The sequence below is a fragment of the Poecilia reticulata genome, linkage group LG23 (genome assembly GCF_000633615.1).
Source record: "Poecilia reticulata strain Guanapo linkage group LG23, Guppy_female_1.0+MT, whole genome shotgun sequence".
Taxonomy (NCBI): Eukaryota; Metazoa; Chordata; class Actinopteri; order Cyprinodontiformes; family Poeciliidae; genus Poecilia; species Poecilia reticulata.
The window spans coordinates 2901173-2917084 of NC_024353.1; the positions used below are offsets into that span (position 1 = coordinate 2901173).

Genomic DNA, 15912 nt, shown 5'->3' on the forward strand with positions numbered 1-15912 from the left:
AATGCGACTTGGATGTAACGAGTAACGCGACAGTTTGTAGAAATGTAGTGAAGTAGAAAGTACAGATACTTACTGTAAAATGTAGTGGAGTAAAAGTAGAAAGTCCCCATTATTAAATCTACTTAAGTAAAGTACAGATACACGAAAATTGTACTTAAGTACAGTAACGAAGTACTTGTACTTCGTTACTTCCCACCACTGCAAAGGAGTAATGATGCTAACAGTAAAATCATGATGCTAACATCTTTTACGCATAGAAAACATGAGATAAAAGGAGCTGAAAACACTTAGTTGTTAAAAAAAGAGAAGAAAACCGTTCATATTTTCTTTCCTTACAAATCATATTCATGTGCTACTTTTCTATTCTAATGAAGCAGCAGCGTGAATGCATCATGCAGGTTCCTGCTTGCAAAAAAGGGGGCAGTGTCAGAATGGGGGGGGATGAAGGTGTCCGCCCGTATTATGGCTGTCAAAGCGCATTAAATCCCTGCTCCTGCCTTCATTTTGCATTATTCACACCAACCCTGCTCTGACACGGCTGGCTGAGGGGAAGAGGAGGATATTTTTGGGATATCACCTGTTTCCAAACCATATTTCGGCTGCAGCGGCGCGCCGATTGAGGCAAAAAAAGAGACAACAATGCCAGCACGAAGAATGATGAAGCGCGCATGCGCGGCAGCGATGGGATAAGTTTTAAATCTCACAGAAGAAGAGAGTGAGAGCTGCAGGGTGTTTGGGTCACTTCTTTACAACGGAGCGACACACAAAGTACAATTCATTGATGTTGTAGCATCATTATCCCCACCCAGACGGTACAGGGAGCTTCTGAATCAAACCAGGGGAAATTGTAGCGGAACACGGACTCAAGTACTTCCAAAATAAAAGCATCGCAGTTAACAAAACAGGAAAAACGATTAAAGTCAGTGGTGCTTGGGAGTTCAACGATGACAGTATCGGTAAATATGTCGCACTTAATAATTTTTAAGTCATGCTTTTATTTTTTTGTAGCATATATATGCTTAGTTTATGTTTTTTCTATTTTCTAGATAGGATTTGGAAATCTTTGGTTTGTTGAATTGCTATGAAAAATTACTGCCATAGATCTCTGGTTTCTAATGCAACAGCTTAATTATTTTGAAGCAGTATTGTTTGTGCAGTTTAGTTGTGAATTTGCTAGAAATAAACCAAAAAATCTATCCTAGATATTTCCTAGAAAAAAATTGGACATTTTCTGAGCTCATAAAGTTTAAAATTTTATCATTTATAAAAAATTTTTTCTAAAAAATTCTTATAATTTCTGAGCTTTTTCTTGTACTTTTATTTTTCTTTATTTTTCTTTTTTACTTTTGAACCTCAGAAATTTCCATTTTTTTTTTTCTAGAAAACGTCTGAGATTAATCTCAAATTTTTTGACTTTTTTTGGTGGAAATGTATTCCTCCTTTTTTCTATCTACATTAGCTCTAATATACGGTTGTAGAAATTGGCATAATCATTACCTGGTTTGTATGTTATCTGACAGGAAGAATACATACGAGAAGTCCATCCACGGAGATTTGAGGTCTTATTTTGAAAGGCGCTACCGGAAGTCAGTGGTTTAGTTTGGTGGAACTTGACGGTTGAGTCTGAGCCGACCCTGATAACCGCCGGAGCAGTGCGGTTGGTTCGCCGGAGAGACGGGGAGGAGGTGAGCGGACTGGGAGAGCTTTTTGAGGCTGCAGACGGAGTTTCACCTCCAGTCTGTTCCCAGCAGAAGCTCCGGAGGAAACGGGACAAAGAAGGAGTTTCAGTTTTTATTCTTTTTTTCTATTTTAACCGGCTTTTACTCTTCACTTCGGGCGTGCTAAGGGGGATTTGTTTCAGGTTTCAGGATCACACACCGGGAGTAAATCACGCAGCTGTGGATGTGAATCAGCTGAGGTTGCAGGGCACCAGGGGAGCCGTGCTCTGCAGCATCAAGAACACCCACTTCCACGCAGTGAGAGGGAATCCTTCCTTAGATGCTTCCCCGCGGCAGACGCTGAGGAGCGGAGGGATTTTATGGAAGATTTGTTGGATTTTCTTTGTTTTATTAATCGCCCTGTCGTTGCAAACTTGAGAGTCCGGGATGGGGAAGGAGCAGGAGCTGCTGGAAGCCGCCCGCACTGGGAATGTCGCCTTGGTGGAGAAATTGTTGAGTGGGAAAAGGGGAATACTGGGGTCAGGAACCGGCTCCATCCCTATCCCCAACCTCCTGAGGTAAGCAGCCTCCTTCAGGTGGAGCTCTGCGGTGTTCTGGGAGTCCCAGGGGCGCTGCAGGGGATTCCTGGAGGTTTCCCTTTCTGCAAATTTAGGCTGTTTTTTAATCTTATATTTTACCTAATCATCATTATTATTAGTAGAACAGACAGCACATCATGCATCAACATTAATTGCTGCAGGAGCTTCATGTTTATAGCATGAAGCTGAATACAGGTGTATTCACACCCTTTAAATCGTCTCACATTTAGTCAGGTTACCACCACAAAACCTAAAATGAATCTTATTGGGAAAAGTTTCGGCACACATTTGCTTTCAGTTTACTCCAATATCACTAAATAAAATAATAAAGTTTTTAGTTGAGAAACAAACAAGAGGTCAGCGGTGTCTCTGGAGGAGCTGCGGAGAGACACAGCTCAGGTGGGAGAATCTGTTGCCATGACGATTGTTGGCAACACAATGTAAAAAGCTGGCATTTCTGCAGACTTGGCAATAAGAAAGCTATTTGGTGTCTAGTTTTTAAGTTTTTCTAAAGCGGTGTAGGAAAAAAGTCCAAATTTAATGTAGGGGTGGGAATTTATGAAAGATTTCTTAATACAATAAAAAACTTTGTCGTTGTTGCAATAAATTCAACTTGCTGTTAAAAAATTTATTAAAATTTGATTTATATTTTTTCCATAAGATCATCAAGAAATATCAGTAAATATGATTAAATGACTGCTGTATATGAAGTTTATTGAAATCACATTTTCGCTTGGCATTAATGTTTGTGACACTATTAATTCTGTCACAGTAGCACTACAAAATATTGTGATAAAATCTAAGTCTATATTGTCCACCCCTATTTTTACGCTTTGACCAATATGCAAAACATTATTTGTTGGTCAAAATTAAGCATCATAATGTAGGGTTTATAATAGTTTAGAATGTTGTTAGAATGGCCTAATCAAAGTCCAAAATTATACCTTACTTTGAGCTGCCACATCAAATCCCATTAAAATTCACTCGTTTGTGGTTTTAACATGACAAAATGTGTCTGAATATGTCTGTGAGTCACTAAGACCTAGTAGAATCTGAGTGAAATGAAAAATATTGGATTGCTTGTCATCGCCTGTTCCCTCCTGGTACCAGGCGTGCTTTCACTGTTAGGTGGGGAAACCTCTGCACAGCGAGAACAAAAGAACAGACAGCAGCTACCTTGAGATTCAGGGCTGTGACAGCTTCCATAGTGCAGGGACACACTTTGATGCTCAGATGATGGAAGCATTTGTAACTTTGAGTTCAGTCTTTCACACATTTCTCCATGCAGCAGGCGGTTTACACTCTAACAGTGCGCGGATGCAAGTTTTCCATCGCTACGTTGATCATTTTGTGTGTTTGGAAAGAACCGAGTCTTTTTGCATGGAACCTGGCGACCCGAGTGTTTGGGTTGACGGAGGCTTTTAACAATGATCCAAACGCATGCAGCATCACTTCTATTTTTGTTCCGAAGAAAGAGGATGTCCAGATATGAGGAAATGCAATTTGACTGCAGGGACCTCCAGGTTCCACCTTTTGCCATTGTGAATTTTTACGTCAAATAACCCATGAGACAAAAGATTTTCGTCCTCTTGGTCTCTGTGTTCATGCTGACGCTGACCCAGGTGATAATCAGATCAAAGTTAGGGAGGAGTACCGCCTCAGGCGCTGCCCCTCCTCCTCTGTGTTTCTTGACTTCCTGCTGGGGAAAAACTATACCACTTTGTAAAAGAAGTTTGGTTTAACTTCTTTGGAAGCTGTTTGGAGGCAAATATTGAAATTTCCTCAAATTCAGCACCACTAGTTCTTGTTTATAACTTCTAATAGGAAGTTTCAGATATTCTCTGTGGGCTTTCAGTTCAAGAGAAGTATAGTTTGTGTTAAATATTTACGTGCGTTCAAAGGTCTGTTCCCCTTCTTTCTGCAGGGTTAATAAAAAATAATGTTTTGCCTATGGTAATGCAATGCTACTACCTCAATATTGTCACCTTCCTAAAATAATTTTTTTGATTTTTGCAACAAAAAAAAAAGACCAGAACCTTTATTTTACGAAGGTGAAAATATTGTACACTGCAAATGCTACAAGTGCTACTTTTATTAGCTGTTGCTGCTGGAGATTTTAAGCTGGTTGGCTAACTACTTGTGTTTAAAGACTTCAAAATCTAGACTCTATGGTGGCTTAAGTTTTTAGGTCTTTTATTGTATCAGAATCTGTCCAAGTAGACAAGAAAATGCTTTCTCATCCATAGCTGCGTTTCCATTAACCGTAAAATTGCGCAAATTGAAATTCTACTTAGCGGAAACCTGCTAATTTAGAAAAAAGTCATGTTTTTTTGATTAAAAAGTTTTTCGGTGATATCAAAATGGATGTATTACGTAAAACTGCAATGGAAACACTTTTTTTTTTTTGCCTCATACGAGTCACGTGATCAAGAGCGGGATGTTATTACTGATGGGAATGCCAAAGAAGACGACAGGAAGTAGTATTGGGATGATGGGATTGTTTTTGATAAATGATGATCACTAGCGCCATCGCTGAATTATGAATACATCATGTATTTATTAAATATTTTAACAAGATTGTTCATGTGGGATTTTAATTTATGTATTGGAAACATTGCAATTGTGAAATTGTGTTTTTTTTTCGACATTAGCAGAATATTGACAAAGATTGACACATTTTTTTATGAGGAACTCAGCTTATGATGTTTTAAGTGGGAAAGTCTCAAAAGCCATAAAGAACCAGTCTTACTGCGTCCAACTGGTAGAAAACCCAATTCAAGACCCAAAACTAACCAGAGGGGCTAGAAAACCCGTCTAGTTTTCTAGGGCTTTGGGTTCCCCCACAACGAGTGGCTTAATGTGGCTCCCTTTTTACCTGTTACACCTGGATTTAGCAGCAAGCTAATAGATGGAAGGATGGAAAGAAATAAGAGTGGAAACCATTGAGGTTTACGCCCACAGCCAACTGTCACCATTGTTACTGTTGGGATGGTTGCTGATTGACGTGTAGCTTCGAGCAACTAATTTTTTTTAATTTTTTTTATAAAAAATGGTTTCTAAATGACATCCTGTCAGGTCTCATACTTTTACTAAATAATAAAGATACAGTTGATGCCTACATATTATTTACCTGTACTCAACTATTGTGTACCACTGAGTTACGCAATACCCACAATATGTGTTTATTTTTTATGAATTATGGATATAAATAATGAGAAAAGGGCTCAAATGTCAATTGCAATTTATTTTAAGAGTATATTTATTTTAAACCCAGTTTTTATTGATTCTGAGTCATTGTGACACCAATAATCGAACCCCTGAATAACCCAACGTAACCCTTGTTGGTGGTTAAATGTTAAAAAATACAAAAATTCAAGTTCAGTAAACAAGTAAAAAATGTTTCAATAAAACTCTGAAATTAATATGTTAATACACATATCTTACAATTAATAAAAGTATATATAATCAAAAATGCCATGCCATAATTTTGCCTTGCTTATTTCACTGACATGCTCTTAACAACACAAAGATTTGCTGTAATCAACCAACTTAGAACCATGAAATAAGTAAAAGGCTTTAACAGCACAGCTACTAATGTTAAAAAATGTCAGATTCTTTCTAAGCTGTTGATCAGCAGCTAAATTTGCTTCATCGCTGCTATAGATGCCTCTTAATGTGACCACAACACTGATGTGTCATTAAGTCTGAACGTTGGTTGCAAAACCTTTCAGTAAAACCTCAAAATGTTTGGCTGGTGATTCATAGAAAACTCTGCATGTTTCTCCAGGAATTTATTCCAAATAACTTTAATGATCATCTTTATGAGCTTCATGGTATATTAGTAACCGTGGAGACGGCAGTTTCATGCACAAGTAGACATTGGTAATTTTCTGAGCTTTGTCAGACGTCTTTTGGCCTTCAACACAGACTGTCGTTATGGTGATCATTATGTGGTTACCTTTAGTGCCACTGAATATAACTACTAAAGCCTTTTAGTGATTTAGACTGATGTGAGATTTGTTTTACTACTTAACCATTAATATCAGTGATATATATATATATATATATATATATATATATATATATATATATATTAGCATTATGTGGCTGAAAAACATTTCATATCAGTTGATACCAATGATTATTAATTTTTTGTTTTTAAGTACTGCCAAACGTGACCTTTCCTCTACTTCTACTACTCAACAGGTTGTTGCCAGGCAACCAAAGAGCAAGGGAAAGAGTGAGTTGTTGCTAGGTAACCACAGAATAATTGAGTTGGTTGATTCCGCCAAACTTGCTTAGCTAGCTAGCCATGAGAGATTGAGCTGATAAAAGTATTTTTTCTGCCAGAATCCCCCAGAATGCCATGCGGTTATGGATAAATTCAGTGAAATTATTAAATATTCTATTGCTATTGATCACCTGCCTGTCACAATATGTATTATTGTTGATTTTTTATCTGATCTTTATTTTCTGATCATAGTATGATGGTGTGTGGTAATATTTTTGCTTAAACCTGACACTACCCATTGTTGCTTTACAGTTATTTGCATGCATACATAGTTTATTGACACAAACTCAAAGATTGAAGGCAATGTTTAGAATGTAGAAGTAAGAATGTGTAAAAGAAAAAAGTCAGAAGTCAGAATTGGCCTATAGGTAAATCTTTAGCCATTGATTGATGTCTTCTCTCTCATAGTTACTTTGGTTTTATTGAGTCAAAATACTGGCATATGATTTATGCTTCCAGAACACTGGGTAGATAAGTCACACACGATCCTGCTCATGTGATTACTATGACACCCCTGCTGTCGGAGCGCTCCCTTCGGTGGGTCAACAGAAAGGTCGCAGCAGAGGAGTGTGTGTTGGGTAATGATTTAGGAATGATCTGTGGAAATAAATGCATAGTTTCCCATCCTTATGCATCCACACCAACGACAGCATTCCTAAGTCATAAGGTTCACCGTTTTCCTGAAAGAATCGCCCTCGTTGGACCGGACCAAAGGCACTCTGCGTGTAAAATCAAACATATGCGTATTAGGTAACGGGATGTGGGGAAGACGATCCTCGGCTGCAGATTTGTGGTGTGGGGTGCAGTGGAAAATCAATACTGGATGATCTCACTCCAGTTTAATGGCTCTTTTTGTGTGTGTGTGTAAATGAAATCTACTGTGAATGGCAAGTGTCTCTTTGTTTGGGATGGAAAGCTAAATCATAAAACTCATCTGTTGGATGGAGGTAGGGGAGTATTTAATTATATTATAAATACTTAATAATTGCGCTTTCTCCTGAATATCTAAGTAGTTCACTTAGAAAATGGCAAACGTGTCATTTATTTCCCCCCCCAAATTAAATACCTGTTCACTGCACTTTTCTATAAATTCACTTTATTTATGAACACCATGCTAGTTGTTAAAAGGAAGTTATGTGCAATTTACATTTTGAGTTTTTTTTTTTTATATCAATGTTTATAGTGTTATTCCTTCATCTAAAACACACCAGGAGTACTACTTGATTCTTACATGGATGTTTGGTTGCCATCTCCAATGGCAGTTATTTGCATGCAGACATGCAAATAACTGCCAGCTCCTCCATTATGGCAGCTCCGCCATGATGGAGGAGCTGCCATCTCCAATGGCAACCAAACGGCTGCTCTCCTAACGTATCACCTTCTTCCACTTTGCTCCTCCAGGCTAGTGGCAGCAGCAATTGACAAACACCTGGTGTAACTGCACTTCTGTTGAACTCATCATGCAAACCTTCTCAGTCCAACGCAAGAATGGTTGTAAACGCCATAATGGAGGAGCTGTAAAGGGAGTGTCACAAAGAGCAGAACCAAAGAGACAGAGGCCCAATTTCAAGGCGTTAAATTGCAAAGTTATATTTCTTTTAAATCATATTTGACATTTTGTGGTATAAAATATCACCATGTGCCTGGAAAAACATAGTGCCCCTCTATTAAATACGAAAAAGATTGCTCAAAGTTGGCATACATTAATAATGGAACAATAAAACGAGCTACTGGCTTTCCCCTGCCTTAGTAGTGGCATAAAGAGGAAATTAAAACCTGGTTATGGATTGGTTTTGACCGGCCGACAGCTGATCTGCTTATTCAGGTCAGTAGTGGCGCTGACACCAATCCGGTAGGTCGGCCCAGTGGTTCTCTGAATCGGCTAAAGGAACGAATTCACTGAAAAAGCAACAGTTGTTGAAGAGAATGACGGCTTGTTGACACAGGCAGATTTCATTTTAATTTGCTGTATATGAAAACTGATTGTATCAGAGGAGAGGGGATTTGGTGACTGTTTTAGTATAATGAGGATAAATGTGTGTGTTGTGCATCATGTACTAGTGAAACGGATTCCCTATTGGACAGATGGTGTGTGATCCCTCCTCGCTCTCGGTTACGTTCAGGGGAAGCCCGTCTTATTCTGGTGTTTACCTCCCTCTACTTCTGCAAACAAACAACCTCTAAGTGGAAGATGGCGACTCCTGGAGGGAACGAACAGGTTCACCCACTCCTGAGTGGTGGATGCTCCATTTTAATTGCCATCCCCACAGACCCCCTCTTGAGTGTTTAATATTTAATTTCTGCCTCTACTTTGTCACAATAGGGAGTCTAGAGGTGTGCTTTTCTGTGTGGTCCACTAAGGATGAGGTTTTCCAAACCAGAGTTTATTTTCCTTGCCACAGTACTTAAGATCCGATCCAAAGGGAGCCAGAAATGGGAGCAATGACCAAAAAACCCGCGTCTGGCAGGTTTTTCTCTCTGTGTGTCTTCTTTGTGAGCTGGAGCGTGTGACATAACCACTGGCCTTGCGTAACCGCAACGAGTATCCACGGCTGTGAGTGTTGTGGGAGGGGAGCGGTGAGGAGTGAAAGCTGACGGGGGAATCTAGGAGCCACATGTGGTGCTGGGAATCCAAAATAGGTCAGAGGTTAACTCAGGGGAGAGCAGGGCATATGAAGAGGCGATTTAAAGGGGACACAAACATCCTGAGAGTGGATATTTAACAGATTTTAACAATGTAGAAAAACTGAAGTAATTAAAGGGTGTTTTCACACTTTATAGTCTGTTAGATTCAGTTTGATTGGGGACCAAAAGTGCAACGTTTGTCACATTTTCAGCTGCTGCAGTTTGCTTTCACACTGCATTGTGTCAAACAATCCAAACTAATTGAAAAAGCTGTTTCCCTCCTCGCCTGTGGTGGCGCTGCATCAATAACCACTGATGAAAACGACACAAAAACATCTGAAGGAGACACGAGCGCAACTTTCTTTTAAACAAAATGTGAACAAAACTGGAGGAGTGTTAGATTTTAATGGTTATTTTATCTACAACAACAACCATGAGCCATTTATCCCGCTAGGATCAGACTTGCCCATTCTTTTTGGTTCTATTTACCCAGAATACCTTGCACCATAGTCCACTTCCTGCTTCTGGAGCGGTATTTCTTGTTCGCTTCCATCCACATATTCACTTCAACCGAACCGAAACCAAGTTTTTAAGCGGACCAGAGTTGGATTATGTGTTCACACGTCCCCAGACAAACCAGGCTTTCTACACAAACGAACTGGAGTTGAATAAATGAGGACTAAACGGGGTTGGTGTGAACTGGACCCAGCAACCCAAACAAACCTGAGAATCTATCAAGGAGTGACTGAGAATGAATGTATGGAAAGTCCTGTTCTTTTAATGCACCTTTTTGTTTTGAGTTTAATGGAAAAGGATGTCCCAGTAGAGCAGCAGTGTTTAGGAAACTTTACTTCATAATCCTGTGCTGAACTCTGGCTGCCAGAAAACCGAGGATGTCTGAACCTGGACTGGTTGAAATGAGTTGAAGATGTGAAAGAATATGATTTTCCATGCATGTGATTAAATTAAAACTCCTGGATCCTGCCAAGAAACCAAGCTGTGCTCTTCTTTACCCTGAGTCTCTTTTTGTTCCTCCCTTGTTTAGTCTTTTTTTTTCCATTTGAAGCTGAAACCTTTTTCAGCCTCTGTCCATCTGCTCCCCTGAATTCCCCTTTAATTTCACTTCAGTTTCCTCTCCATCACTCATTTCTCTCACCAATCCCTTGCTAAGCCTCCCCACTGTCACATTTTTTCTGTTTTTTTCCCTCCGTCTGCACCCCGCCCTCTCCCATCTTATCACTCACCCCCCCCCCCGTCTCTCAGCTTACACTGCACTACATCTGTTATCGCCGTGCCAGAGCATCTTTTACCCATCATGCCTCTGGGTTTAACATAGGCATTGGTTGACAGCAGAAAACAAGAATCCAGGGAATCTGTATCTATAACTGTATGTTGTGGTTTGGACTAAGATTAAGAGTCATTGGGGATTATATTTGTTTATAAAATCTGAGGTTTGTTTGTTTGGATGCTGTGTATTTGTTACACCAATTTCTAAAGAAAATCAGCTGATTAGTTCTAAATACTTGGCAGTTTATTCCATTTACTCTTCCATTTATGAAAGAAATCAGCTGGTAAAAAGTCTTTATCTTAAATCTGTCGCACTTTAAGTGCTAATTAAATGTTACTTATCAGCCTTAGATAGTTCCTACAGTCTTGAAATGTCTGAAATGGAATTGTTTTAATTCCTAAATATGGAAAAATTGTTTTAGAATGGGAAAAATTGTCTTCATAATTTATTTTGTACGGTTTACTGGTCAGTTTTAAATAAATTTTTATTTCATCAATTAATGTTTGGTGTTAGAAATCCACACTTGATAAGTGTGTTAGAGAAGATAACTCTTGATGATTCATTGTTTTATTTTAGGTTAGATCTGTTCTGTTTGTGTAACATGTATTTAGAAAGCAGAAAATATATTTTGCTGCAACATTAAAATCAATATATTCAGTTCCAAACTTTGGAAATTGGCTGGAAAATAACCTGCAGCTTTTCACTCTGAGACAGAAAGCTCTGTCGTCTTGTTTCCAGGAAAATGAGAACGAAGATGAGAAAAAGTGCATTTAGTGTTCAGATAATTACAGTTTTTAGTAAAAAATGTGTAACTGTTTACACATTACTGACATTATAACACTGTTGCATACTTACAAGATGTTAGCATCATTAACGCTAGTCCTGTAATAACCGGGCATTATCGCAGCTTTTTTGTAAGTTAGAGGAATTATTGCTGGTTTTTTTGTTTTTTTTCTTTGTAACTTGATCTGACGACTTTCTCTTCAACACATTCGGCAAACGTTGTAGTCGGGTCGGGTCTGTTAAGAACCAAACATGTTGACGCAGAGTGTAGGAGACGTGCAGGCGGGGGGATGGAGGTGTGACGCCCCGTCTGCCACGATAATCTGCAAGTCGGCGACCCCACGTACCGCGGCGAGCGTTGTGGAGCCACATTCCACTCGGCTCGCCGCTCTCTGATGGATGGCAGCTTTTAATGAAGCTCTGCTTTTGCAGCAGATAAGGAGCAGAAGCAAGCAGAGAATGGGGCTGGAAGGGCTCATGTCATTACGTGGTCAGGGCAAGGCGTTCGCTGGAGGCCGGTTACGCTTCCAAGTGTGTTTTAGTCGTTTGGATGACTTTTAATGTCCTGTTGTTTTATTTTTAACTGAATCCTACCAACTCTGCGGTTGTTTTTGTACTGATTTTTTTTTTTTAATCTACATTTCACCACACTTTTTCCTGTCTTTTAGATCATAAAACTCAACCGCTAAAGCATTTTTGTGGCGATAGACCTGCAGGTCCACTTTCAGCATTGATTTATTGACCTGTTTTACTTAATATACTTGTTTTTTCTTGTTTAATTGCAGTAAAGCTGTAAGTTTAAAGCACATTTAGGTTGTTAATGGGTTTTACAGACTACTTAGTCTTGTAAATTTTGCTGGGGTGTTTTTTTTTTTATTATTATTATTCCTCCTGATTCACCAAAGCTTTTACCTTTTCGTCAAGTGTTCCATATCTGTTTATCGATAACTCTGGTCAACAGTCAAAAAATTGTCTGGGGTTTTTTCAACTGTTTAAGGGGGGTTTTGATGTGCTGAATCCAAAAATCACATTGGTTTTACTCAGTCAGGTCGACTTTCTGAGCTATGGCTGCAACATGAGCTTCAAACAGGTTTTTATTCTAATTTGATTTAGAGAAATAGCATTTCCTGACTCAATTGATTACATTTTTGAGACATCAGTTCATTTATGTTAATATTTCAAGTAGTAGCCTTGCCACATTGTGTTTGGGTATTACTGTTCTGTTGTATGAGATGTTCAGGTTTGGAGCTGGACTGTTAGTCATGACGTGGTAACTTGATTAATCTTGTTCTTGGTGTCATATTAGAGATATAATCTGCTTCTGTTCCTGCAGATGAAAGGCGGTTCTTCTTATAACTCGTCCTGTTTGTTGTCACTCCCAGTTAGCTGCTAGCAACAAGAGGTGGAAGCATCACGAATATGCACAGACAGACTGTGCACAGTTGCAGTAAAACACATGCAACTCTATTTAAGAGCTTGTGGGATCTGAACTATATTGCTGCATATTCCACGTCTTTGGTCCTCAGGCTCTGCAGACATGGAGTCTTCCTGCTCCTCTGCTAATCACATCCGATTAACTGAGTGACTCTGCGCCTCCGGGGCCGGGCCGTCACGGAGCGACTCCATGGAAATGCAAAACACAAAGTCAGACTTTATGTAAACACCCTGCTGGCGTACGGATGCATGCAGGTGTGTGTTGTGCGGTTTTTGTCCCCAGACGTGTTTACAACTGTTTGTATGAGTGATTGAGCTGAGCAACCAGGGAGTGAGTTATGATCAACTGGCAGATTCCCAGTGGACGCATATTTCCCAGCAGGCCTCGCTGGTGTCAATACATCACGTGTTGTTATGTCAGGCTCATGCATGCATGGAAAAGCACTCTATTCATTATATTTATGCTACAGGCTAGTCGTTGTAGCACATATATGATGTAATGTAATTAAATAGTCCCAGCTGTTGCGGCCTTCCTTCAGTTCTGATTAAATGTGCAAGACGTCCTTTATTTTTTATTGATTCTTAACACTCAGGTTAATTAACTAAGTAGAGATGCATCAGTCGCTTGGCTCCTAAATCGAATCTGAATTTATATCTGCTTTTGTTCAATCTGCCGAAAGGAGTCTCATAATTCGATCTTTATTCCTTGTTCCATGAATGCACCATACAGTAATCGTAATTTCCTCCACATTTTAACATATTTTATTTTATCGATTATTTTAGTAATTAATCTGTTGATAATTCTGGCAATTAATCAGACAAAAAATACCACTGTATACAGAGTTTTTATTCATCCACTTAAGCCGTCTTAAGAAAATATTAGAAATAATAAACAAATTATTTCAATTCATTTTTTAAATAAACATTTTCTTGCCTAAAATGCAATACGGTATCATTCCTTTCAACAGTTCTGCCCACATGGTGATCCAGCATCAGTGCACTCTGTCTTCCTGATAATGAGCCTCAGTAACTGGACTCTTTCACAAAGTCCTTCTTGTCATAACCTCATTCTTCATTTCATGGCCAGTGGGAGCTGCGCCGTGATGAACGGCTCTTTAAACAGAAAGGCATCAAATATTCAGCTGCCCCCGAACTCCAGTAGTAAAAATTGAGATTATATTGTTGGTGGTGATGAACTCCTTTGCAAATTCAGATTTGACTCTTTCTCCTCTCTACAAGCGGCGAGAACGAGGAAGCAGCTGGCTGTCGAATTGTTTTATTCATGATGAAGATGGAGATTCCTAAGATGGGAATGGATGGCAAATTGGAAGCAAAACAAACGTCCTTTTTGTGTCTATGAAAAGTGTTCACCCCCTTGGATATTTAACCCTTTTGTGGGTGTTTTTTTTTTTTACCTGATAGTCTGGTAGATTTGGCTTGATTTGGGACGAAAATTGCAACATTTGTTACATTTTCAGCTGGTGCAGTTCACTTGCCCACTGCACTGAGTCAGATGATCCAAAGCCTGTTCCTTCAGTAAGAAACACTGAAGGAAACGACAGGAAAACCTCCGAAGAAGACATGGGCGCAGCTTCCTTTTTCGCAAAATGTAAACAAAAATGGAGTATTGTTAGATTCTAGCGGTTGTAGGATTTCGCTTTTTTATTTTGCAAAAAAACTACAAGCCATTTCTCCTGCTAGACTTGCACATTTGTTTTGGTTGCATTTATTCAGAATGCACTATGCTATAGTTCACTTCCTGCCTTTGGAGCTGCTCGTATCCACATATGCATTCAGAGTTCACTTAAAACAAACCAAAGTCTAGGTCTTAAGGCGCACCGCAGTTCACATTGATCAGTTTGATTGTGCATTTCCTACTCCTCCCATATAAGCCATAATTAGATTAAAACAGACTAATCATGACATTACTGGACTCTTATTACTTATGCAAATCAATCATGAGCAAAAGATGTGGCTCTTTTTTTTTTTGACAAAAACAATCCTTGCTTATCCCCTAGTTGCCAACGATATGATCAATGGTGCATAAGAAATTTGTGTCTTTATATTATAGGTTAATGTGTCTGCTGTGTAAGGCGCTTTCAGTAAATGAAAGGAATTACATCACCTTAGTTTTTCTTATGGTTTGGTTTGAAAGCAGCTGATTAGTCCTGGATAAAAACAGCAGATATGTGATCTTTAGAATATTTTTTTTTCTTAGAACTAGATTGAGGTTTTCATATCCAGTCATTGTTTTCTCCTTCGAGTTTCCTCTGCTCTCTGGGAGGAACTGGGAGACAACTGGAAGTATCTGCTGACTCAGCATTCCTGCATCTCCAACCTGTGAAATCAACCGACTTCGGCCAACACATCAACCGCTGTGTGTGGATTATTTTTTGTCGTCTTTGTGGGTGGGTTTCTTGTCTTTTTTTTTTTTTTTTACTGTCTGCTGTCTTGTTTTCCAGTATTTTGGAGGAGTGAACTCCTCTCTCTCTCTCTCTCTTTCTCTCTGTGCCTCTTTCTCTCTGTGCCTCTTTCTCTCTTTCTCTCTGTGCCTCTTTGTCTGTTTCTAGCTGTGTGTGTTTGTGTGTGTGTGTGACTCTTTCTCTGGCATCTCCACAAAATGTTTTTTTTAGCTTCTCCCCTGTGTTTCCACCCCTCCTACCCCTCATTTTTGTCTCTTCTTTTTTTTTCTTTGTTCAAGTGGATGAGTAAATGAATCTCGGTCTTGCACTGCTGTGTAACCTGCTAATCAGGCCATTCACTGATTACACGCTTCATGCTAATCATGTATGCGTGTGTCTGTGTGCAGCGACTTTTTTTCTTTATTAATTTTTTTCTTTTTCTAAAGCTCCTTTGCTGTGCTGGCTGCTCATTGTTCCAAAAATAATGCTGAACGTGACACACCTAATGTGAAAAATGTTTTGTACACCGATTCCCTGCTGCGCTCTTTGTTACCTGCATGGCTGCGTGTGGGGTTGTGCACATCTGTATGTGCAAGAGGAGATAAAAGAGCGAGGGGAGAAGACGAGGATGCGAGTGGAGTGCAGAGCGTAGAGGGGGAACCAATTATCGTGAAGATAACAGAGAGGCTATGGATTTTCTACCCGGCTTCCTCTGCAGCTCTTTTCATTCGGCTGCTGTCACTCTGCCTGCGTCTACCTCGCCGTCCTTGTAGCATATTTAAATTGTAATTTACGGCGGCTTCATTGACTGGCAGAAAAACCCCTAGGTATA

General features: G+C 39.4%; 1 protein-coding gene across 6 annotated transcripts in view; it reads left to right on the top strand.

Moving 5' to 3' along the window:
* Positions 1-1634: 1634 nt before the first annotated feature.
* The window catches only part of anks1b (ankyrin repeat and sterile alpha motif domain containing 1B), a 183185-nt gene continuing 168907 nt past the window's right edge, over positions 1635-15912 (top strand). For 2 of the 6 annotated variants that reach the window (XM_008400554.2, XM_017302832.1), the window contains exon 1: positions 1636-2236. In XM_008400554.2, the coding sequence (XP_008398776.1) occupies positions 2106-2236 (131 nt within the window). In that variant the 5' untranslated portion in view covers positions 1636-2105. Of the gene's footprint in view, positions 2237-15912 lie in introns of all 6 variants that reach the window. The other 4 variants (XM_017302834.1, XM_008400559.1, XM_017302833.1 and 1 more) reach the window with 3 other exon arrangements.